General features: G+C 42.7%; 1 protein-coding gene across 3 annotated transcripts in view; it reads right to left on the bottom strand.

Moving 5' to 3' along the window:
* Positions 1-1,700: 1,700 nt before the first annotated feature.
* The window catches only part of TOMM34 (translocase of outer mitochondrial membrane 34), a 35,000-nt gene continuing 13,252 nt past the window's right edge, over positions 1,701-23,448 (bottom strand). For all 3 annotated transcript variants that reach the window (XM_033962990.1, XM_033962991.1, XM_033962992.1), the window contains exons 3-8: positions 22,847-22,946; positions 15,312-15,464; positions 12,803-12,987; positions 11,133-11,280; positions 7,519-7,645; positions 1,701-2,500 (exon numbers count right to left, since the gene is read on the bottom strand). In XM_033962990.1, coding sequence (XP_033818881.1) covers positions 2,396-2,500; positions 7,519-7,645; positions 11,133-11,280; positions 12,803-12,987; positions 15,312-15,464; positions 22,847-22,946 — 818 coding nt within the window. In that variant the 3' untranslated portion in view covers positions 1,701-2,395. The remainder of the gene's footprint in view (positions 2,501-7,518; positions 7,646-11,132; positions 11,281-12,802; positions 12,988-15,311; positions 15,465-22,846; positions 22,947-23,448) is intronic.

Raw genomic sequence — 23,448 nt, 5'->3', positions numbered from 1 at the left:
GCTATGAGGGGCTGCTAAAAATTTCTCAGCCCAAACAAACAAGTTGGGGTAGTCTCCACTGAGGGCTATACACTTAGTCCAGCAATTTTCCTTTTTCTTTTGTTCCATCGGAAAAATATGGAACAAAAAAAGTGGAAAATTGCTGACCTCAGTCTATAGCTCTCAATGGAGACTGTCCCAACTTGGTTGGTTGGGTTGAGAACTTGTCAGTGGTCCCCTAGTCCCCCTTCATTAGACATGCACACAATAGCTGTGCCAGGAAGTTCCTGAACCCTTTACAAAATTGATGCTCAAAGTAACCATCTACATACAATTTGCTTACTATTAGTGTTAAATAATAGTTGCTGAAAAAAAAAAAGCGCTGTTCCTGTTTTTTTTAGACACTGTAAAGAACAGTAGTAGGGTTCTATGCATCTTTCCCTCCCCCTGTACTGTTATTTTCCCAGTGTGAGTAGCATTACAAACTTGCTGCTCACCCTCTGATGTCATTTCCTGGAAGTGACATCAGAGATGGCTGGCAGCAAGTTTGTGATACTGCTCAGGCTTTGATTAAAGGGGGGTGGGGGGTGCCAGTGTGGACCCCTCCCCCCTTACTACACCACTGGTTGCAGTTGCTCTGGACCAATGAGGGGAATGCCGAGGCAGTGTCAACACCTGCATGGCCTTATGCTGTCTCATGACCTACTAAAACAAGTCTAGTTAAAAGACACACTCTGAAACATAAAGACTGCACCATCAAATCAAGTCACAATAGCTTTTTACCAATATTTTTATAATAAACATTACAAAAGTAGGATAGCTGAAGCATGGTGTAGAGATAAATACATGCATCCATTCAGTCATCCTTTGAGGAGGGGCAGCAGACTGAAAACCATTCAAATACCACTGCTGCTCCTTTAATTGGCAGATGGTGAAACAGCTGCTTTATGTAACTTGATGGTGAACAAAAGCAACAGTGCCCAGTAAACAGGCAGCTGGAGATGCAGATCTCCTATAAGAGCCATAGAAGACACGTTGCTTCTGAGCAACACTGCCAAATAAAGGGTTAATCTGCCACTGCTTCAGGAACAGACACACAAAGTTGCCAGAATTAAATATAACTCACCTTAAGCTACTGAAAAGTCATTGTCTACCTCAGGTTACTAAGCAATATTGCAATCATGAAATAAAGACCAGAGGGGTCCTACGGTACAATAGCCAACCATTGCTCCAACAGATTTACACTTTTTACAGAAACCTCCTAAATGGGATAGTTGATCTTCATAAGAGGCTGGTGTACTCTTAAGGTTAGAAAGTTTTATGGAGTGTTGCAAGGTTTTTGCAGTAACAGCGTAGAGAATGACACGGGGACAAATTTTTTCCCCATCCCATCGCGTTCTTTTCCTGTCCCATTCCTGGAAGCTCTATCCTCCCAGAAGAGGTGGTGGAGACAGAGACTGTATATGAATTCTAAAGGGCCTGGGATAGGCATGTGGGATCTCTTGGAGAAAGAAATAATGGTTAGTGCAGATGGGCCATTTGGCCTTTATCCGCCATCATGTTTCTATCTGCACAAGCCTCAAAACACTTTAAAATCATAAATATTCAAGGCTTGTGCAGTTAAGGCAGAGCTTATAGGGATGGGGAAATTGAGTTCCTGCAGGGACAAATTTGTCCCTGTGTCATAGACACCACTACTCATAGAAATGGGATTAAGCCAATATCCAACTGTTTTGTGATTTGGATTGCTATTTCGTACCACATTGATAAACCCATGTATGACAGAATAATGGCTGAAGCCAATGAAAAGCTAGGTTCAGAAATATTCTGTAGCAGCACCTGTCCCTGCTCCATTTAAGGAAGCAAACTGACAGTAACGAATAAAAAAAAAATAGTTCTGCAAGAAAACAAACAAGGGAGGTACTAGCCAGTACCATGGCTGAGCTGAAGGGACAGTTTACACAATGGAGCAATAGCTTCGGCAGCCTTCAGCATGCAGAGCTACTAAATATTAACTAGTGCAAGATTCACACCTCAGCAGCAGTGAAATAAGGCCATTAAACACATGCCTAGGTAGAACATAAAGAAAAGAGCAAATCCCAGTTGAGCTCTTTAATACCATGTGCTCACAGCTGCCGTCACCTGCAGTCCTCTCTGCCAAGCAACAGTGGGGTTGTAGAGCACGGCCAGACTGTTAATTATGCAAAGGATATTTAGAAACAAACATGAAAAATAGGTATATGGGCAGGTTCCAACACTGCCTCTGGCATGCTAGAGTATCAGTTCTTCTCTTGTTATAACCCTGTACAAGTTAACTTTTTCTTTTAAATATATACTGAATATGGTCCCTATATTATAATAGAAAGAGCAAGCATGGTCTTCTAGCTGTAGCATCCTGTTGAGGGTGTTTCAGCCCTCATTTCATCAACTTCTGCACATCCTGAAATAATTTTTGGACTGCAGTATTGTCTGGTTCCACTTCCAAAAGTTGTTTAAGATCTGCAAGACTTGATGCAAAATCCTGGCAGAAAAAAAAAAAGAAAACAGTGCATTCAATCTATGTCTTCTGCTTTATCATAAATTGTCTGGTCAGGCCAGAACGGGTGGATGGAGACAGAGAAACAAAGTTATTTGTGATTCACCTTTTAAAGAGTACTGTGCAATCTTAGAAGGACCAAGCAATGGTGTTTGTTTACACTGCTGCTCGATGTCAGACTCAGACAACTAAAGACAGGGGATCGCAATGCAGTCACCACAGCCCAACAATGATATAAAGCAGTTTCTCTGCACAGTGGTTTGCCCTGAACAGATTCCAGAATTTTACTTTATTTTAAAAAATCCCTTTCATAAGTATACACTAGAATAGATGACATATACATTGTTGTATACGCAAGAGTCTGTCAATGTTATGAGTGTCTGTGTGTGTAAGGATACAACTGCCCAGACAAGTATCATTCTTTGATGTGATTGGTCCTTGAAAACTAATGGCAAGCAATTTTATTTTTATTTCTTATGCAGTAGTTATCCTAACCTGAGCAACAAAGCAATCAAGGCTTTGTTACCGTTTGGATCTTCTTATCTTTGCGAACTTGGATTTTCAGCTCTGACAGAAATTAAATAGAAAAAAGAGAACGACTGCAAATGGTGGATGATGAAATGCGTGTTTGCTTGTTGACTATCGAGTCATGAATTTGAGTTAATTTGCACTCAAAAACAAGCACATCCATCACATTGATTAGCAATTCTATTCTATCTATTTTAGTTGCACTGTTGTTACAATTACTTATATGTAGCTTAAAGAACTTTAAATAACTCTCGAATTTAATTTTTTTCTTGGTTTTTCAATTTTATAATTTCAATTATAATGTGCTGTGAAAAACATTTGCTCTGTTTAGGGTGCCAGAGCTAAAAAAAAAAAAAGTTAAGACACGGACGGTTTCAATAATTAGTACTAAGATGAACAATTTTAATATAAAGACCCATTACCAAGAAGAAAACTGTTGTACTTCACTAAATTCAACTCTTTAACTGGATCAAAAACTACCTGAGAAGCCACCAAGAAGTTAGAAACACTGTAAAATAAGAGGTACTTTGAACTGAGAAATAAGAAAAAAAGAACAATTCAGAATGGAAGAATATTCATTAATACTGTATTCAAGTAAGGAGGGTTTCTGGACTGGTCTATTAGGACTAAAGGAATGAAAATCATCATTGGGTAAGGCATAAAATGTCTTCTTCCTTAAATGTCCATACCAGATGAATGTAGTAAAGTGGGTGGGGAAAAATAATTATCCAAAGAGCGACTCAGGATAGTTGCCTTGTACTGAAGTCTACATAAGTTCATAGCTAAATAACATGCAGCTTTGTCCTGCAAGTGGTTAAATTGATAGATTTCTTAAAAGTGTACGGAGGATATTGATTCCCCCATTAAAGAAACTTCTTAATCCTTGGAGAGATGTATAAATACTTATTCTTCTAACACTGGCTCTTTTGTAGCCCTCTCGATGAGAATTCTTAGTCTTGTTTCACCTTATTAACTTGGGCTGTCAAAGCGTAGTACAAGTTTTCAAGTTTCAACAGTCTCCTGAAAACTTGACTGGTAAGGGAGTTGTCCAAGACTGAATTGAGAAACACTGTTCTAGAACATCAGCGGTGGTAATTGCTATGCACTGTTTAGCTTGGCTCAGGATCTCTGATATGGAAATTTCAATCCAGGAGCACCTTTCCTTGTAAGGGGGGGGAGGGTGATCTCCTTTGAGACAAGATTGAAAAAGTGGCTGATAAAATAAAAAACACACAAGACACCATGACCATTTTGTCTAAGCCTCAAACTTCTGTCTTCTAGAAGATATGCAGCTCCATCTAGGTGTTCCTACTACTACAACACAAATATGTCATTATAGTCAGCCATCTTCATCATCCTCTAGGCTTGCTGGTCAGCGTCCCCGTGCAAAGCAACAAAAGGGTAAAGCGGACATAACTTGATATACTGCTTTTTCTGTGTGGTCTATACAATCAGAGAGACAGAAGTCTCAACCTCATTCTCTGTCCAAACAGAGCCTGTGTCTGAATTCAAGAAGGCGCGAGATCGGTACATGGGATCTCTGAGAGAGAGAGAGATAATGGTTACTGTGGAAGTGCTGACTAGATGGGCCATTTGGCCTTTATCTGCCATCATGTTTCTATGTAACTAACTACAGTTGTATGGTTACTACCTCTAGACTACATTACATTAGAGATTTCTATTCCGCCATTGCCTTGCGGTTCAAGGTGGATTACAAAAGAATTACAAAAAATGTATTACAAGAAGAAGATATCTGGTAATTTCTAGAGGAAATAAAGAGTAGATGAGGTTGCTTTGGGGAATCAGGAAGGTATGGGGAAGTGGTATTAGGAAGTGAGAAAGCTATTGATATTATGTCGTTTGTAGGAATTTCTTGAAAAGTAGTGTCTACTTCTTTTCTGAATGTTTTGTAGTTTGGGGTCATAAGTAGTAGATTGGAGTTGACGAGTTTTGCTTCTTGTGTGGCTAGGAGGCCATCATATAGTTTTTTCCGTTTTACTTCTTTGATTGGAGGGTGCGTGAATGAAGTGTTGGTTTTCCTGTGTCTAGTTGATTTAGTTTGGATGAGGTGGTTGTTAAGGTAGGTTGGGCTGTCGCATTTTATGGTTTTAAATAGTAGACAGTAGAATTTGACTAGTATTCTTGCCGGAATTGGAAGCCGTATGAGTTGAGGTATGCCTCTGTGATGTGGTCATGTTTCCTCAATGAATATATAAGTCTCAGTGCTGTGTTTTGGATTGTTTGTAGTTGTTTTATCATTGATGCTGGACAGGGGAGGAGAGAATATTGCAATAGTCTAAGAGACCTAGGACTAGGGCTTGTACTAAGAGCCGGAATTGTGTTCTATCAAAGAATTTTCGAATTTAAGTTTCTCATAACTACGAATGATTTCTGATTTGTTTTATTGATTTGTGGTTGCATGGTGCAGCATCTATCTATCGTCATTCCTAGTAGTTTTAGGGTGGGTTGAATGGGGTAATTGAGTTAATTTCAGATTTAAGTACAGGAACTTAAGCTGTATGTTTTCCTTTGGCAGGCCTTAAGAATGCTGACTCATGCAGTTTGAATAGCCTCCTATTACTGTACATCAAGTGGCATGAAGAATGGAAAGCGATCAATTTAGGGAGGGGAATTAAGAGTAGCTGTCGGACCATTGCCCTTCAAGACAGTTTGCTTCCTACTTGCTCATGTGTTTGAGAGGATTGTGGAGGCTATCTGTTTTTATTTAAACTACACTGAATTCTGCTCTGCTTACAAGACGGACACTGAACATTTGCATTATTCTTGGACCTTGCTTCGGCCTTTGAACTCATGGCTCCTCATCGCCTTATAAGCTGATTAGCTGCTTTAGGTTATGGTTCAAATCTCTCTTTTTCAGCTGTTACAGCTCATTCCATATCTCATAAATTTGAACTGTTAAGAATGCCACAGAGTTCTTCCTTGGCTCCAGTTTTGTTTAATATTGTTGTTGCCCCTCTCTCCAAAGAACTTGGGATCGGGAGATATTGCTATGCTGATGATATCCTATTACAACAAACCCAGGCAGCCTTCAAAATTGTCTCAAAACAGTTAACTCATGGCTTTTTTCTAATAAACTAATTCTGAATATTGAAAAATGTATTTCATGCTGAATTACAGTTAATGCTCCAGACCTTCAAATTAAGCTTTCTTTTTGTGATAAAACAATTCCCCTTGTAAGTATCTAGGAGTCTTTGTTGACTCCAACTTAACCTTCAATGACCAAATTTCCAAAATCATGAAAAAAGGGATTTATACTTTGAGGACATTAAGATCCATCAGACACTCATGCTTTCTTTACCTCCAACTTGGATTACTGTAATGTCATAGGCCAGGATTTCTAAAGCAAATTTTAAATAATTGCAGACTCTACAAAACATTGCACTAAAAGACACAAAAATTCTGACCATGTCACTCCATTTCATAGTTCAGAATCCTAGCGCTTATACATAAGTAAGTTCTTGAAAATGAAACACTATCTGAATAATTTAATAATTCCTTATGTTCCATCTCATTCCCTTAGATCTTGAAAAGATAACAGATTAGTCATACCATCGGTAGAGAACTAAATGGGAGTCTACTAGAAATAAAGCCTTTTTCTACTTAGCCCCCAGTCTATGGAACCAACTCCCTAGTTATTTGAGATTGGGTTCTTTAAAACATTGTTAAAAAACTTCTTTTTCCAACAAGCTTTTGCTGAGGACATTCCTCAGAACAACTTTGACTAGTAGGCGTGGATACAAACTGAAAGACATGAGAGCAGGTTTTAAAAAATTTTAATTAATGATTATCTTGTATAAACGATCTATAACTATATCTTTCTTTATTTTTATGATTCTGAGCACATTTTACTTTCAAAACTAAAATCTCTTCTGATCGGCCTGAAACTCATCCACACTGTGTTACTGCTGTAGGAAACCAGACTGCATTACATAAAATGTGATTCTTTCCTTTAAATCATTTTTATAATTGGAAGCTGTTAGTGGTATATCAGATTTTAATAAACATCAGAAGCTACAGTCTATCCATCCCATCCAGTGGAGGCAGAGAAATACTGAGCATTCTAAGGCTGCACAGTGCCCCTCCAAGGGGTGAATCACAAAGATATTTTGTTTCTCTCTCACCAGCTGCTGGTCGACAAACATAACCCACTGGTTCTGGACTCGTCTGGTATAAATGCTAAGGAAATGTCACTATGAAAATATTTAGTATTAAAAGGTACAATTGTAGTTACAACCTTTAAGAGGGAGACTACTGTACACCAGCTGTATTTCACGTTATCTGGTTTCAAGAGGAAGGCGAGGCCTAAGGAGGAGTTTTCATTTTGTGGCTGTGGAATGAGTACTTTATAGGGCTGGCTTCATGCTAGCACACTGTTCCTGTACTGCTAAACGTGTAGACTGGAGCTACTTAAATAATATTATGTTGTAGTGTTTCTGCAAAAAAAATTTGTCTACCTTCAGTTCTTTAAGTGCTAAAGCACGCCTGTAAAATGCTTTCACATTTTTGGTATCCAGCTTTAAAGCTTCTGTACAATCTTTAACTGCTTCCTGGTGTTGGTTCAGAGATAGGTAACAAAGAGCTCTGGAATGCAAACAGGAAAAAAAAACAACAACCAGCAGAGGAGACATCTTTAATTTCCAAATATACAAAAGTTATGCCTCAGACTGCCTGCCTTACAGAACTATACTGGGGGTGGAGGGGGGGGGGCAGTATTAAGCATAGGATGTTTAATAAGTACAATGTGGGAAATGTAAATCTGAAGATATCTGCAATAAGTGAGCAATTGTCAAAGGCATTGCTATAGGTCAGGGGTAGGCAATTCTGGTTCTCGAGAGCCGGAGCCAGGTTATGTTTTCAGGATATCCACAATGGAATATGTAGGAGATGTATTTGCATGCACTGCCTCCTTGAGATGCAAATCTATCTCATGCATATTTATTGTCGATATCCCATGCATATTTATTGTGGATATCCTGAAAACCTGACCTGGCTCTGGCTCTCAAAGACCAGCATTGCCTACCCCTGCATATTTATTGTGGATATCCTGAAAACCTGACCTGGCTCCGGCTCTCGAGGACCGGCATTGCCTACCCCTGCAATAAGTAAAACAGCATTTGTTGCACAAAAATAGCTCTTCTGGAACTGCCCAAGGTAGATGCATATGAAAATTTACGTGCATAGAGCTTATATATACAGTGGTACTTTGGATTACGAGCATAAGCCGTTCCAGGAGCATGCTCGTAATCCAAAATGCTCGTTTATCAAAGCGAGTTTCCCCATAGGAAATAATGGAAACTCGCTTTGATACGTTCACCCCCCCCCCCCCCGAGGCCAGGGTGCTGCGCCCCCCCCCCCCCGCTTGCAAAGTCCCCCCCGTGTGATCTGGCACCCCCCGCCCGACCAACTTTAACTAACCCCCCCCCCCCGTCTAGCACCAGCACGAGAACCGTTCCCCCCCGCTCGCAAAGGCCTCCCCCCCCGCTCGAATCGGCACCCCCCCCCCCGTGAGAACAGGAACCCCCCGCCAGAACAACTTTAACTCACCCCCCCTTTGGCATCGGCACGCAGCCCACAAGTGCCGGTGCCGCTTGAAGATCTTCTTCTTCCCAGTCTCTGCCGGCTTTGAGCATGCATCTGCGCAGCTCAAGCCCTTCTAATTCTCCCTCTCGCCGAGATTCTCGGCGAGAGGGAGAATTAGAAGGGCTTGAGCATGCGCAGATGCATGCTCAAAGTCAGCAGAGACTGGGAAGAAGATCTTCAAGCGGCACCGGCACTTGTGGGCTGCGTGCCGGTGCCAAAGGGGGGGTGAGTTAAAGTTGGTCGGGGGGGGCCCTTTGCGAGTGGGGGGGAGCGATGCCGGTTATCGGGGGTGCTCGCAAATCGAGTCAACACTCAGTTTGCGAGACACGCTTTGCTTATCTTGCAAAACACTCGCAAACCGAGGTTTGACTGTATATATATATATATAAGGTTTAGCTGACGGACAAAAGCACGGCTGCATGGGGTTTAGCCTTAAATGCATGCACTTTTCCTGTTATGCATATATGTTAATTAAATCTGTTCATGCTAAGCAGACCCATTCTAAATTTCCTGCTCTGGAGGCAGTGCACTGCAAACTGACGCACCATTAATTAACAGTCACTCTGGAATATAACTAATTTCCAAAAAGGAAAGTTTGTGCAACTTATATGCTTACCTTTACCACAAAAGTAAGTGGTCTGTTATAAAATTAGCTTCCCAAGGGGCTAATTTTATAACAAATTTAATACCTGCTCCGAGTCAAATGATGCTGTGCATATATTCTATGCAAGTATTTTATGATACACATATAACTTGTGGCTCTGTCCAAACACTGGCCCTCTTAGCTATAAGGCAGCATTTCTTAGTTCTAAAACTCACAACCTTCTCTTCTCTAGTGTAGCCGTTCTCAACCCAATCAGGCTATAGGTATATCCTCAATGAAGAGGTGTGAGATAAGTTTGCCTTCAGTGGATGCAAATCTCTTACACATTCATTGTGGCTAGACTGAAAAGCAGATCAGAAAGGGGGCATCAAGGATCAGATTGAGAAACATTGTTATATGCCACTAGAAGGAAATGTTTGTCAGTGAAAATAGTTACTAGTTTGGTGATTATAGTTTGCATGTGTGAGCACTGACGTGACAATATTTTTTTCATGGGCAAGGAAGGTATAAGTTTCTAGGGGTCAGGTCCCATCAACATTTGAGCCCTACTGAGCAAACGTGGGCCATGCCTACTTTTTGCATTTCTAAGCAGAACTTTATCTTTGCCTTTACAAAAATCACAAGATATTTAAAACACTCACCCTAGGCCAAAATTTCAGTAAAAAGAATAAGCAATGCTTGCAGTAGCAGTATATGTCAACATCTTTACATTTTCTAAAAGTTTGGCTAAAGTTTGGCTTAGAAATGCAAAAAGTGGACATGGCCCACTTTTGCGCTGAATGCCTCAATTAAAGGTTGAGCAACAGTACAATTTCATTTCAGATTGGTTAGATGTAGACGCCTTTTGTACATAACATGAAAAATAACTTTAAATAAGACAAAGTGGCCCTTTAAGCTTTAATTCACACATCCACCTTGGTAAAGGAATGGCACTTGAATACGTCTTTTTCTGTGTGATTTACACATTTTAGACAGGTACTTATTTGTACATGGGGCAATGAAGAGTTAAGTGATTTACCCAGAGTTACAAAGGAATTGTACTCACAACCTGCGCTAACCACTAGGCCACCTAAATTTAGATGCTTGAGCCTAGTTAGTTTTCAAAGGAACAAATTCAGATACCTAACCAGGGTTTAATTTGAAGGCAAAAAAATGAAGTGAAAATGTGGAGCAAGGGAAGAGGGCAGGATGGCTAGCGGCAGGTAAACCAAGCAAAAGGGGGGGGGGGTAGATTAGGGAGCAGTGACTGCTCTGAGCTCACTCTCTCCCCTACAGGCTGCCTGGAAGGGATAGTTGGATACCCTGCAGACTAAAAAGAAGTGATGGAACTCTATTCCAGGCAGTGTAACTCCCCTCCCCCCAACTTCCTGAAATTAAGCCCTGTGCCTTTGGGACCAGGTTTGAGGACTTTTAAAGTCTGAAAAAATAGATGCTGTAAATTCTCCTCCTTTTTTTAAAACTATGCATTATTTGAAGAAGCCTGGTTGTATTTAAATGTACTATACCTCATTTTAGTGCTCAAGGCACACAATAAGGACCTGGATATAATATGTAAATTGCTTTGATTGTAAGTGCAGAAAAGCAGTATATCAAATCACATTCCCCTTTCAAGTGTCACAAACCACTTGTGGCCCCATAAAAAAAGGTTATAGCCACAATTTTTTTTTTACATTTACTTAACCCTTTATTTGGCATTATTGCTCAGAAGCAATGTGTATCTTCTATGGCTCTTATGGGAGATCTGCGTCTCCAAATGCCTGTTTACCTGGCACTGTTGCTCTCGTTCATTATCAAGTTATGTAAAGCAGCGGTTTCATCATCTGCCAATTAAAGGGTTAAGATGCAAATGAACCATGCAAAAATTAACACAGCTCTACTCTCTACCTGTTAGTATATGTTGCACTTTCCTGGTTATTGAACTTTAAGCTCTCACTGTATTTATCAATAGCTTCTCTATAGTTTTTCTTCTTTACCCATTCATTTCCTTCTTCTTTTAAAGCTTTGGCTCGTTGAATTTCACCTTCTGTAGGCACTAGAAATTTTTTTTAATTGAAATAAAAACATCACAGAAGTCATATTTTCTAAAATCAAGATGAACCACTGCAAAACAATCAACCTACCTAAATAAGGCATTTTAATAAAAAAAAAATTAAAAAAAAAAAAAAAAAATTAACAGCCCATTCTTTCTAAAAGTTTCTATCATTTTGTCCAACACCGACTTCAGGCTAGTTTTCCAATCAAGTCTAGAACCCTTAAAAATTGACATTACAATGGCCACTTTTCTATCTTCAGGCACAATTTTCAGTCCTCTCTCCATTGCTGTAACTCGTGGATTCTCCTCAGCCATTTTTCCTGTGAACCGCCTCGAATCAAAAGGCTTTCGCGTTATATAAATAATTATGTTATGTTATGTGAAAGTATGCTGTCTGCTTGTCCTAGGATAAAGAACAGTTACTTACTGTAACAGGTGTTATCTGGGGACAGCAGGCAGATATTCTCATATCCCTCCAACCTCCCCTAACTGGCTTCTTAGCTTGCTTACGGAACTGAGTTACCACGAACTGACATCAGGCGGGAAGGCACTTGCGCGGTGCGGGCAGTCACAAAGTTTCTAAAAACTTAAAGTGGCAATGCACTTTTGACACTGACCATACCGGGCTCCATGGATGATGTCGCCCATGTATGAGAATATCTGCCTGCTGTCCCTGGATAACACCTGTTATGGTAAGTAATTGTGCTTTTCTGTTTCATTATTTTATGATGTCTTTCATGCAATGCTGAAATTGTATTTTAATGCATGAATCTCTGGGGTGAACATTTGTATTTTTCCATAACAAAAATACCTATGGAAGCAGAGCAGTAATAGTGTCATATCCTTGTGGGAAGTTAGAGAAAAAAAAAAGTCTCTAGCTATTTCTTGTTACATTTGTGCTGAGTGTGAATTATTTTGAGCCTTTTATTAATTATCTTCAATCCTGTGACATTTTGAGTTTTTAAATGTCCAAATGATAAAGTACAGTACTATTTGGTATCTGTACTATGATCAAGTTTACCTCTGTATGTCATCTAGAGAATTACATGGTGACAGAATTTGTCACTGTCCCACAGGAAACCATCCCTTGTCCTTTAGTGTCTATCTCAACCTCAATCCTTCTACACCAACATTCTTCAATGCAAGGCATGAGGGTCAGTGGCTGTGTCCATTCATACTCTGATTCTTATGTGAGCCAAGTATAAGATAATGAAGCCATTGTGACATCACTAATAAGCTTGACTCTTATTGGTGGAATGAGACATTATGACATCACAATATCTGCTCTGGATACCAGAGATTGTCATTCTTCAGTGTCTATCTCAACCTCAGACCTTCTACACCAGCATTCTTCAATGAAAGACTTGAGGGTCAGTGGTTGGGCCCATTCATACTGTGATTCTTCCCTCTCTCCTTAAAGAATGACATGGGGATGGTTTCTCACGGTTAACCGCAGGGACGGGGGACAAATTCTCCAATAACCACCCTTTAAAGAGAAAGTATTTATAATTGAATAGCATACCTTTGTGCAAAGGGAGCACACCGTTTTGTTCCCTTAAGGGAATGTTCTTTTTAGTGTCTGTGTCAGTCAAATTATATTCAGGTGTCATCTCCCACCTTGTTTGGTTAGATAGAGGTACAGAAGGGATGAGGGGGAGTTTCTTACGCCATTCGGTACCATCCTTCTCTATCAGAGCTTTAGCCATTCTTCCAACAAAACAAGAACACAAAATCAGAATGTTTTATAATATAAATTTTAAAAACTAGTATAATGAGAGCAGCAGCAAATCGTTTTCATTATGAGTTTAACTCATCTTTCACCACTTTCTATGAAGTGACATTTGACCTTGGGTGCTTTCCCTTTAAGAGACAGCAGGACACTGCTCAAAACTCTAGCACTAGAGGCAATTAGCAAAGCATGTATATTAATGTGCAAAGGATACACAAAATGCTCCAGCACATGAGCTAAGATGTGACTGGAGATCAGCACAAATTCCATTTAAATGTAGGCAAACAGATGTAATTTAGGTCATTAGCTATTCCTGTTCAATGCTCAGAGAACAGTGCACAAAAAAACCCCTGCCCTAACACTGGAAACCTATGACCAGCTCAGAGGTGTTAGAAGAGGATTTCTCATGATTTTCCTTTTAAAAATCTGCCAATTTTGATTTTACTTGAACGAGGAAGGCAACCTGTGTAAGCCTCTGAGTGCCTGTTTTCTGTGTAAGCTTATTTTTAAGGAACAGAACGGCACTAATGTGCGCCTGCACTTCTAGGTTTGAATGGGCTTGCGCAAAGGAGCTTTGCTTAATGCAAAATTCTTGTGCACGTGTTCCTTCCCCTTGCACAGCGCATGTATAATTTGCATGTTATTTAACACTGAGAATTGGGAAATTATTTTTATGGCTCATTTTCTGGCGCAGTTCCTCATAGCACCAGAGTTATGAGCGTCAGCCTACAAGACCCTTATGTATTGCAATTGATTTAGCTCATCGTCTCCAAACTCAAGGTGGATTACAAAGTTTACATAAACAATAAAAAATAGGACATACATCATAAACTCATAAAATCCTCATTAATTACAAGATAAACAAGACTCATCTTGTGATTTACATCCCTACATAATCCATCAATAAAGCATAATCCATCAATCCATCCATAAAGCATACATACTACAGAAAGCCAATACAGTAGTTAAAAAGAAAATATCTATTCATGTGACCAAAATCAGAATACATGTATTTTTAATGCCTTCCGGAACAACAATAACCCATTTAATGCTCTTATAATAAAGGAAACCCAGTTTCATAATTTTGGCACAAAATGAGAATATGCCCACTTTCGAGCAGATTCCAAGTGATTCACAATGGGACTTGGGACATAAACTGGAAGTTTCTCCAACATACCTAGCAACTAGACTAGACAACCATACACCAACACGCGCCCTACGCTTGAGCCAAGAATACCTACAGGAAAAACCCGCCTTCAGGGCCATAAAATACAAAAGAGTTGGGAAAAGAATGTTCTACGATGGCCCCAATGTGGTGGAACTCTCTTCCGAAGGAATTAAAACTAGCAAAGGACACCAAAAAGTTCAAGAAAGGAATAAAGATGATACTCTACACAGAACACTTTAGCAAACAAAGAAACATTTAGGGAGAATAACAACATAGAGGAAGCAGGCTACCCCCTACTTGGAACATGAAAGAACGATGAGTATATGACAATACAAAAACAATATAGATGGTACAAATAGGTAAGATTCACATATATTTATCTCATATATTGTAACACCACTACTGAAGCTCATGTATTGTAACACCTTTACTGAAGCTCATGCAAACCATTCAGAATTGACTCCCCAAGTCATCAGTAGTGGTATAAACAAATACTCCAGGGCCACGTTTTTAAAACTTTTAAAAGCTAAAAATAGTACTTTAAATATACAGTATTTCCCTACCAGGAGCCAATGCACTGAAGTCAAAGCTGGAGAAACATGGTCCTGAAATACTCAGATTCTTTAACAAATAAACCACAGCGATTTGTACTCGTAAACACAACACTTAACAGGTACTCCTACAAGCAATGCATTGCAATAATCCATCTTTGATATACCATATGCATAAAGTAACTGGTGCCCAGGACAGTCCGCCCACCCCCCATACTATGCCACTGATTTGAGTATTTTTTTATTGTAAACTGTTCAAAATTTTCACTTTTCATTACCTATTTTGCTCTCTTGAACTTTCGAACTTGTATGTTAAGGTTTTTCCTACAGATGGAAATGGGGGTGGGGGAACCACCTAGCATCTAAGTATCTGCACAACCAATCTTGGTTCTCTTTTGACTGGATCTTCTGGGGGTAGGAGGAGATTATTCTACACCTCCCATCGTCTCATGCACCTGGTCACTTTAAATCAGGTCTTTCAGTTAGGCTTCAGAATTATCCTACAGCACCACATGTTAAATAAGCATATTTTTTATGTTAAAAATTCATAATTCAGTAAAAGGGTAAAGAATTTCTAAAATACCTGTTAACGCCATCGTGTGCTGCTTGTAAGTTGAAGTCTACCTGTAAGACAGTCTTGTAATCTACATATGCAAGCTGGTATCTCTCCAGGGCTTCATAAGCTGCTGCACGCCTGAGTAATGGTTTAATTCCAAAAGGAATCAAGTCCAAGGCACTACAACCAAAAACGGCAAAATTGAATCTCATTGTAGTGTTTCAATATAGGATTTAAACATAGGCAAACAGATGTACATGAGGTCATTAGCTACACTTCTCCTTCCGAATCCATGGTTTCAGTATCCATTATTTGCAAAATTTTTTGTTTTGTTTTTTAATTTTTTGGGCTATTTTTAAGCCCTCTGAGACTCCCCAAAACCTTACCTGGTAGTCTAGCAGGCTTTCAGGGCAGGAGCGATCTTCCTATGCTCCTGCCCCATGCAGATCACTCATAAGAAATGGCTGCCGTGAGCTCCTGTAGTCTCTCAAGACTACAACGGGAGCTCATAGCAGCCATTTCCTATGAGTGATCTGCACTGGGCAGGAGTGTAGGAAGATCGTTCCTGCCCCGAAAGCCGGCTAGACCACCAGGTACGATTCTGGGAAGTCTCAGAGGGTTTAAGGTAAGGTCCAGGATACTGTGGGAAGGCGGGGGAGGGTCAGAACCGGCCCAAATATTATTTGCGATTTTAAAATAGTCGCAGGCCAGCTCTGCCCCTAACCCCTGCGAATATTGAGGGAGAAGTGTATTTCCTCCCAATGCTTGGAGAGACAGAACACAAAAAACACTGAACTAATGCTGGAAACCTACTGTCAGCAGTCCATGATTACAAAAAGATGCAACAAGATCTAAGAAGGGATATTTTAATATCCCAGCAGTCCTCCAGCACAGTTGGAACTTGTTCCTTCAAATTATTATTTGAATCTTCCTAAATAACTGTAGTGATGTCTAGCTCCATTTTCACTACATAACATAATGTAAAATTATGTCCTACCTGTTAATTTTCTTTCCTTTAGAAGCAGCAGATGAATCCAGAGACCAGTGGGATATAGCTCACATCGACCAGCAGGTGGAGATAGAGAACTGATTTCCAGTTGGCCTTATAGCCTGGTGTTCCTCCTGTTGAATCAGTTATGCATATTGCCCCAGCATTCCAATAAAGGAGCATGAGCCTTCAAACCAAAGGAAAAAACTTCATTACAGTGAAAAACCTTGTAATCAGAAATGTAAGAAACTATTAATAATCACCAACAATATCCCAACCGAACTCAGAATTCCAAAGAACAAGAGAGAGAGAGAGCGAGAGACCATCTGGGTGGGGCTCTGGATTCATCTGCTGCTTCTAAAGGAAAGAAAATTAACAGGTAGGACATAATTTTACATTCCTTTGCAAAGCAGCAGATGAATCCAGAGACCAGTGGGATGTAGCAAAGCAACCTCAAACTGGGTGGGAAGCCAAAGTCGCCTCTGCAATCACCGAAGCGCCAAAATTTGCCTCCGCACTGGCTGCCACGTCCAGCCGATAATGCTTAGAAAAGGTGTTCCCTGACGACCAAGTGGCCGCTCGGCAAATTTCCTCCAAAGACATACCACCGGACTCCGCCCACGACGTTGCCACTGCACGAGTTGAATGTGCACGAAGCTGTTCCGGCACGATCTTCCCTGCTAACAGATAAGCCGACGCAATAGCCTCTTTTACCCAACGAGCTATCGAAGCTTTTGACGCCGCCATACCCTTGTTTGCACCTGCAAATACCACGAAGAGCAAAACAGAAGGCAAGTACTCACCACGCTCTCAGCCCGCCCCCCTTCAGTCAGGATAAAGCTGGTAATTAACCGAAAGCTACCTCACCAGGGCACAGCTCAGCACAGGCAGAAGCGTTTTGTTTTTTTTTTTTTAACTGGAATGAAGAAACCAACGCTGAGAGCAGGCAAAATCCCTCAATCACTCGGAGGGGAGGGTGGAGAAGGGACCTGGGAGGGCCCAGGTGTAACTCCTAAAGCCGGCACCAATCAGCCAGGCACCCCTATCCAACTGAAGAGCCAAAGGCTCAACAGAGGAGACTAAAAGATCACCAATCCACCAGGCACCGTTAGAATCCAGGAGCTAGAGAGATAGCTCCACCACCGCTGGGAGATAGAGCAAAACTGATTCAACAGGAGGAACACCAGGCTATAAGGCCAACTGGAAATCAGTTCTCTATCTCCACCTGCTGGTCGATGTGAGCTATATCCCACTGGTCTCTGGATTCATCTGCTGCTTTGCAAAGGAACATCAATTTCTAGACTGAATAACCATTAAGTTCTATGTGGTTAACAAAAAATTAAATAATGAACTGCAACAGAATATAAGAGAAACCTGTAATATTTTAATTGCTCAAAAATCTAGAAAACAGGTAAGTTTTTTTAGTTGTTTCCTGAAATGTAGATAGGAAATAGAGGTTAATAACAATATTATGAAGTCCTTATCCCATGTAGCTGCTTGATATGAAAGAATAGGACAACAGTTTTCCTCTGTTAAATATATACTAATACACTGGCACAATTGAAGAGGTTATAGACATTGCAGAAAACGGCTATTTATTTATTAGGTAAAGCTAGGATGAGGGATCATGTAACACTATTAAATCTAAGATTTCATTGGTTACCTATGGAATTTAGAATTAAATCTAAGATTCTGATGTTAGCGCATTAAGCTTTGTTTGAATTACAACCTCCATATCTTTCATCATTGGTGATGTTCTGTGTTCCATGGCGATTACTAAGATGATAACAGAGTAGCTTTACCTCATATATCTAAAGCACATTTGGCATCTACTAGACCAGGGATGCCCAAAAGGTCGATCGTGATCGACCAATCGATCCCAAAGGCAACGTGAGTCGATTGCGGAGCCCATCCCAGGCTCCGCGATTGACTCACGTTGCCTTTGCATTCTCTCTGTTCCCCAACGCCAGCAGCGACTACAGAACTGCCAGGCAAGCCAGCCTCCCCCCCTCCTGACGTCAGAATTGACGTCGGGGGGAAGGCTGCTGACCTGTTGCGGCGTCAGGAAATTGGGAGAACTCGGCGGCAACGGCGGTGGTGGTTTGAGGGCTGTTCCCAGATGTCAGTGGTGGCTTGGGGGCCTGTTTCCAGACGACAGCCTAGGTGGTGGCTTGGGGAGAAAAAAAGGGGAGACAGACAGATATGGAGACAGAAAGACAGGGAGGAAGAACAGGGAGACAGAAAGAATGAAGGGGGGCATGGAGACAAAGAAAGAAAGGGGGCAGAGAGACAAAGAAAGACAGCAGAGAGAAAGAAAGTAAGAAAGGGGGGCAGGGAGACAGAAAGTAAGAAAGGGGAGGGGTCAGGGAGAGAGGAAGAAAAAGTTTGGGGAGGGAATGAGAACTGGAGTAGAGGAAGCATACAGGAGGCTGAAAGAAGGGAAGAAATATTGGATGCACAGTCAGAAGAAGAAAGTGCAACCAGAGACTCATGAAATCACCAGACAACAAAGGTAGGAAAAATGATTTTATTTTCAATTTAATGATCAAAGTGTATCCGTTTTGAGAATTTTTATCTGCTGTGTATATTTTGCACTATGGCCCCCTTTTACTAAACCGCAATAGCGGTTTTTAGTGCAGGGAGCCTATGAGCATCGAGAGCAGTGCAGGGCATTCAGCACAGCTCCCTGCGCTAAAAACCGCTATCGCGATTTAGTAAAAAGGGAGGGGGTATATTTGTCTATTTTTGTATATTTGTTACTGAGGTGACATTGCATAAAATTAGCTGTCTTGACCTCTTTGAAAACCCATGGAATATAAATGAAAAGCTACAGCTGCGAGATAGATAGCCCGGAGCTCTAGCACGTTGATGTGGCAGCGGCGGTCTTCCACTGACCACATCCCCTGCGTGCGTAGGCCGTCCAGATGGGCTCCCCAAGCGTACTCTGACGAGTCCGTGGTGAGTACCTTGCTGTGATGAGGGGCGAGGAAGAGTAAACCTTTGGAAAGATTTGAAGAGTGGGTCCACCAGCGGAGCGATCTTTGCAAGAAAAGAGTCACTGTCACGGGACGGTCTATCGGGTCCCGGTCTTGACGCCATTGAGAGGCCAGGGTCCATTGAGGTATTCTCAGATGGAGGCGGGCGAAGGGTGTGACATGGATGGTGGAGGCCATGTGGCCTAGGAGAGTCATCATCTGTCGGGCTGATACCGAGGTCAGCAGACAGATCCTTCGACTCAGACTTACTAACGCCTCTAGGCGCGGAGGGGGGAGGAAGGAACGGAGGCAAACCGTATCCAGCATGGCCCCGATGAACTGTAGGGACTGCGAGGGGCGTAGTTGGGATTTTGGGAAGTTTATTTCGAACCCCAGACTTTGTAGGTAGGTAATAGTCTGTTGGGTCGCTGAGATAACCCCTTCCCTGGACGGGGCTTTGATCAGCCAGTCGTCCAGGTAGGGGAATACCTGGAGGCCCTGGGAGCGTAAGGTTGCGGCGACCACCACGAGGCATTTGGTGAAGACCCGAGGTGATGATGCTAGACCGAAGGGGTGGACTCGGTATTGTAGGTGCCAGTCCCCTACCTGAAAACGCAAGAACTTGCGGTGGGCGGGGTGTACTGGGACATGTGTGTACGCCTCCTTCAGATCGAGGGAGCAGAGCCAGTCGCCCTCGTCGATCAGGGGGTAGAGGGTCGGTAGGGAAAGCATCCAAAATTTTTCCCGTACTAGAAATCTGTTGAGGCGTCTCAAGTCTAGTATTGGGCGTAGGTCTCCCGTTTTTTTCGGTACCGTTGGTCGGGGGGAACCTCCTCCACTGCCCTGAGGCGAAGCAGGTCTCGAGCCTCGGAGAGGAGTAGGGATAGCTGCGTCCAGTTGGGAGGGCAATTCCTTGGGGGGTTGTCTGGAGGAATGGCCCGAAAGTTGAGAGAGTATCCTGATGAGATCACGCCAAGGACCCATGCGTCCGACGTGACTTGTTCCCAGCGAGGGTAAAAGGCTTTGAGGCGACCTCCGATGGGAAGGAGGCCTGGGACTGTGGCGGAGGGGGCCCGCCCCCTTCCGCGAATCTCGTCAAAAGGACAGGGATGGTTTGGAGGCCGCAGGCGGTTGGGACTTGGCCATGGCCCGGTGGTGGGTTTTGCACCGCGGCGGTCTGTGGAGGGAGAGCGCCTCGGTGAGGAGTCCAAGGAGGATGGAATGCGGCGAAGCTTGCGCGCTTTTCTTCGAGGTGGCTCGACGCGAGGCTCAGGCTGGTCTGGCACATGCGGGGTCGAGGTCGAGGCCGGTTGCAAATGGGCCATTGCAGCGGACAGCTCCGACGAGATCATCGCTCGGAGTAGGTCCTGGAAAACGGGCACGGACAGCATCGAGGGCATGTCCACTGCCTCGGTGCACTCCACCGGGGGCGACCTCGTATCAGAGTATTCCCGTGTGGTGGAGGCACGGCCCGAAGGCTTGGAGGGCTTCGCCGGGGCTGTAAGCATGGGACTTTCCCCATGCGTCGCCGGCATCCCCGAGGCTGGTTTCTTTGCTGGTATAGAACCTGAAGAGGGGACTTACCCGGAGCCGAGGTCTTCTGTTGTCCCGAGGACTTCGGGTTCGAGTCTCGAGGCGATGCCGAGGTATTCGGGGCCGACCTCGAGGCCGAGGTAGAGGGTTGGTCCGGGGCGAAAAGATCCGCCATGCGGGCTTTCCTTCGACAGAGGGCCCAGTTCTGGAAAGTCGCACACTGGGGGCAGGAGTCGGTTGGATGAGCGGCCCCCAGGCAGAGGATGCACCGGCGATGCGGGTCTGTGATGGAAAGAAGCCGCTCGCACCGGGAGCACTTTTTAAAGCCGGTCAAAGGCCGGGAGATAGAATCGAAACTGGTCGCGGCTCGAATAGCCACGCGGCCACGGGGATCCGGAAGCCTCCGGGTCGGTGGAAAACGAAGCAGGAACAGTTGAAACAAGAAAAAACTCGCGCACAGCGACTAAATCGAGAAAAAACAAGAAAAAATCACGGTGCTAGAAGGCAGTTGGGGCAGAGCCTGAAAAAACACGACTTCTAGGCTCAGCGGAAAATTTTGAACTGGAGACCACGAGGGGATGCCCCCCTAGTGCAGGAAGGCACGCATGCGTGGAGCAGCAGAGCAAACTTAAATCTTCAATCAAGTTTGCTTGAAAATGCTTCCGCATCGGGGCTCCATAGATGACGTCACCCACATGTGAGAATATCATGCCTGCTTGTCCTGGGATAAAAGAGTATACTTGTGCTGTGAGAGACTGTTCTGAAATTTGGTTTACCTCCATGAAGTTTTGTGCTCCCCCAGCCTTGGTTGTCCCGGTTGCAGGTCCTACCAGAGTGAGCATGCCACTCTGAGATGTCTCAAAAGGCAAGCCCTCCAACAACACTGTCCTCCGGAGACGAGAGGGCTACCTCTTCGGGTGCTTTCTGGTCCCGTGGAGAGCTGGCTGCCTGCGGCAATGGCTGATGGGGTGGCGTCCTCACGTCGGGGCTTAAGGTAACATCGAGAGCTGAGGTTTTCACCACTGCACTACTCCCCGGCGGTGTCCCAAGCGGGCTAGCCCCTGACGTTTCTTGCTCCTGTTGCAGACGCCGAAGAAGATCGTTGAGCGCTACCGAAGGGGCAGTCAATCGCCGGGAGGTACCACCAGCGTTCCTGCCCCGTCTCTTCGGCATATTTAGTGCAGGTAAAATTGAAAAGCAACGGCATCCTCACCGCAGCAAACATGCAGTGGCCATCTTGGATCCACAGGTACTCCCTGATAATTAACATTTTCTCTGCGTACAGTGTGCTTTGTGTTTTTTTTTTAAATTTTATTGTTGGTAGATCATTTTGACTTGGTCATTTTAAAAGTAGCTCGCAAGCCCAAAAAGTGTGGGCACCCCTGTACTATAGACATTGTACTTTTTTTTTTCTATCTAGTTCTATGGAATATCTTGCCATTAGAATTAAGAAAAGAAGAATCCTTACTAAGGTTTAAAAAAAGTTTTAAATCACATTACTTTTGATTAGCCTTCCCTTTAGACTCGACAGTCTGAATTCCTGTGTATTGTGTGCATGTGAACTTATCTGATAAATCTGAATGATCTTTCTTATTTTAATGGAATTCTTTTATCACTATATTATATTATTTTATAAACTGCTTTGTTCTTATTTATAGTTTAAATGTTATAGCAAGAGTTTTAATAAACAAACATATTCTGGGTCCAGTTGTTTTAAAAGCAGCTGGGGGATATCAGGACAATTTTGTCATTGAGATGTTAAAGTTAAAATGACACTTGCTGGGGTCCGTCTCCCTGAAAATTAATGCACAACAATATAAAATCTCTATTCAAGAACCTGGCTTCAAGCTTCCTTCCACTGGGACATTCTCGGCCCTGTGTTAAGGCACTACACACAAAAATATTGGGAGTATAATAACTTAAATCAGTGCAATACAAAGTAGTCCGCATATACCATAAAGCTCAATGAGAACTGAAATGTTCTGCCACTTGGAAGGATACATGGAGCAAATAATTGTGCATTTCTGTGTATGACACAAAGCAAAAGCAAGAACTTCTGTACTTACCTAGAGCAGTCCTTGATGCACTCAGAACAGATACCGTCCTTAAGGTAACATGCAGCACGGTTTGAAAAAAGGATACTCTGTTCTTCAGGATTTTTCAAACCTAAAATCATTGGAGTGGAGAAAGTGTGGAAATATAAAATACTCACAAAGTTGATTTTTTTATTTTAATTAATTTTGTTTGCAAGCAAATATAAAACACATCAAGGCAATTTTCATAAACATTTGGAAGATGCACCAGAGCTGATCAACTTTGTGTTTGTATTCTACTATAAAACTCAGGCTAACAACCTCTTTTGTCCAGATCAGTATATCGCAAACTGTATGTCACGGCACACTAGTGTGCCACAGCAGATTCCAGGTGTCCTGATGAGATGCTGGTAAGGAGGATAGTAGCCGGCGCCTGCTGCTAGGACGTGGCTCTCGCAGCGAGAGGCATGTCCTGTAGGCAGTCAGCTGGCACTGATGACTCTCCTCCTTGCCCCGCACCTCTCCTCCTCCAGGATCCCTCACCGAAGTGACAGCTTCAGGGTCACGGCCAGAGGGCCTCTGTACATGCATGTGATGTCATCACACAGACGTCCGCACACTTAAGGGTGCCTTCC

This window comes from Geotrypetes seraphini, chromosome 11 (assembly GCF_902459505.1).
Source record: "Geotrypetes seraphini chromosome 11, aGeoSer1.1, whole genome shotgun sequence".
NCBI lineage: Eukaryota > Metazoa > Chordata > Amphibia > Gymnophiona > Dermophiidae > Geotrypetes > Geotrypetes seraphini.
The sequence above is the reverse complement of the archived record's forward strand: the minus strand, read 5'-3'. Positions and strand labels throughout refer to the sequence as shown.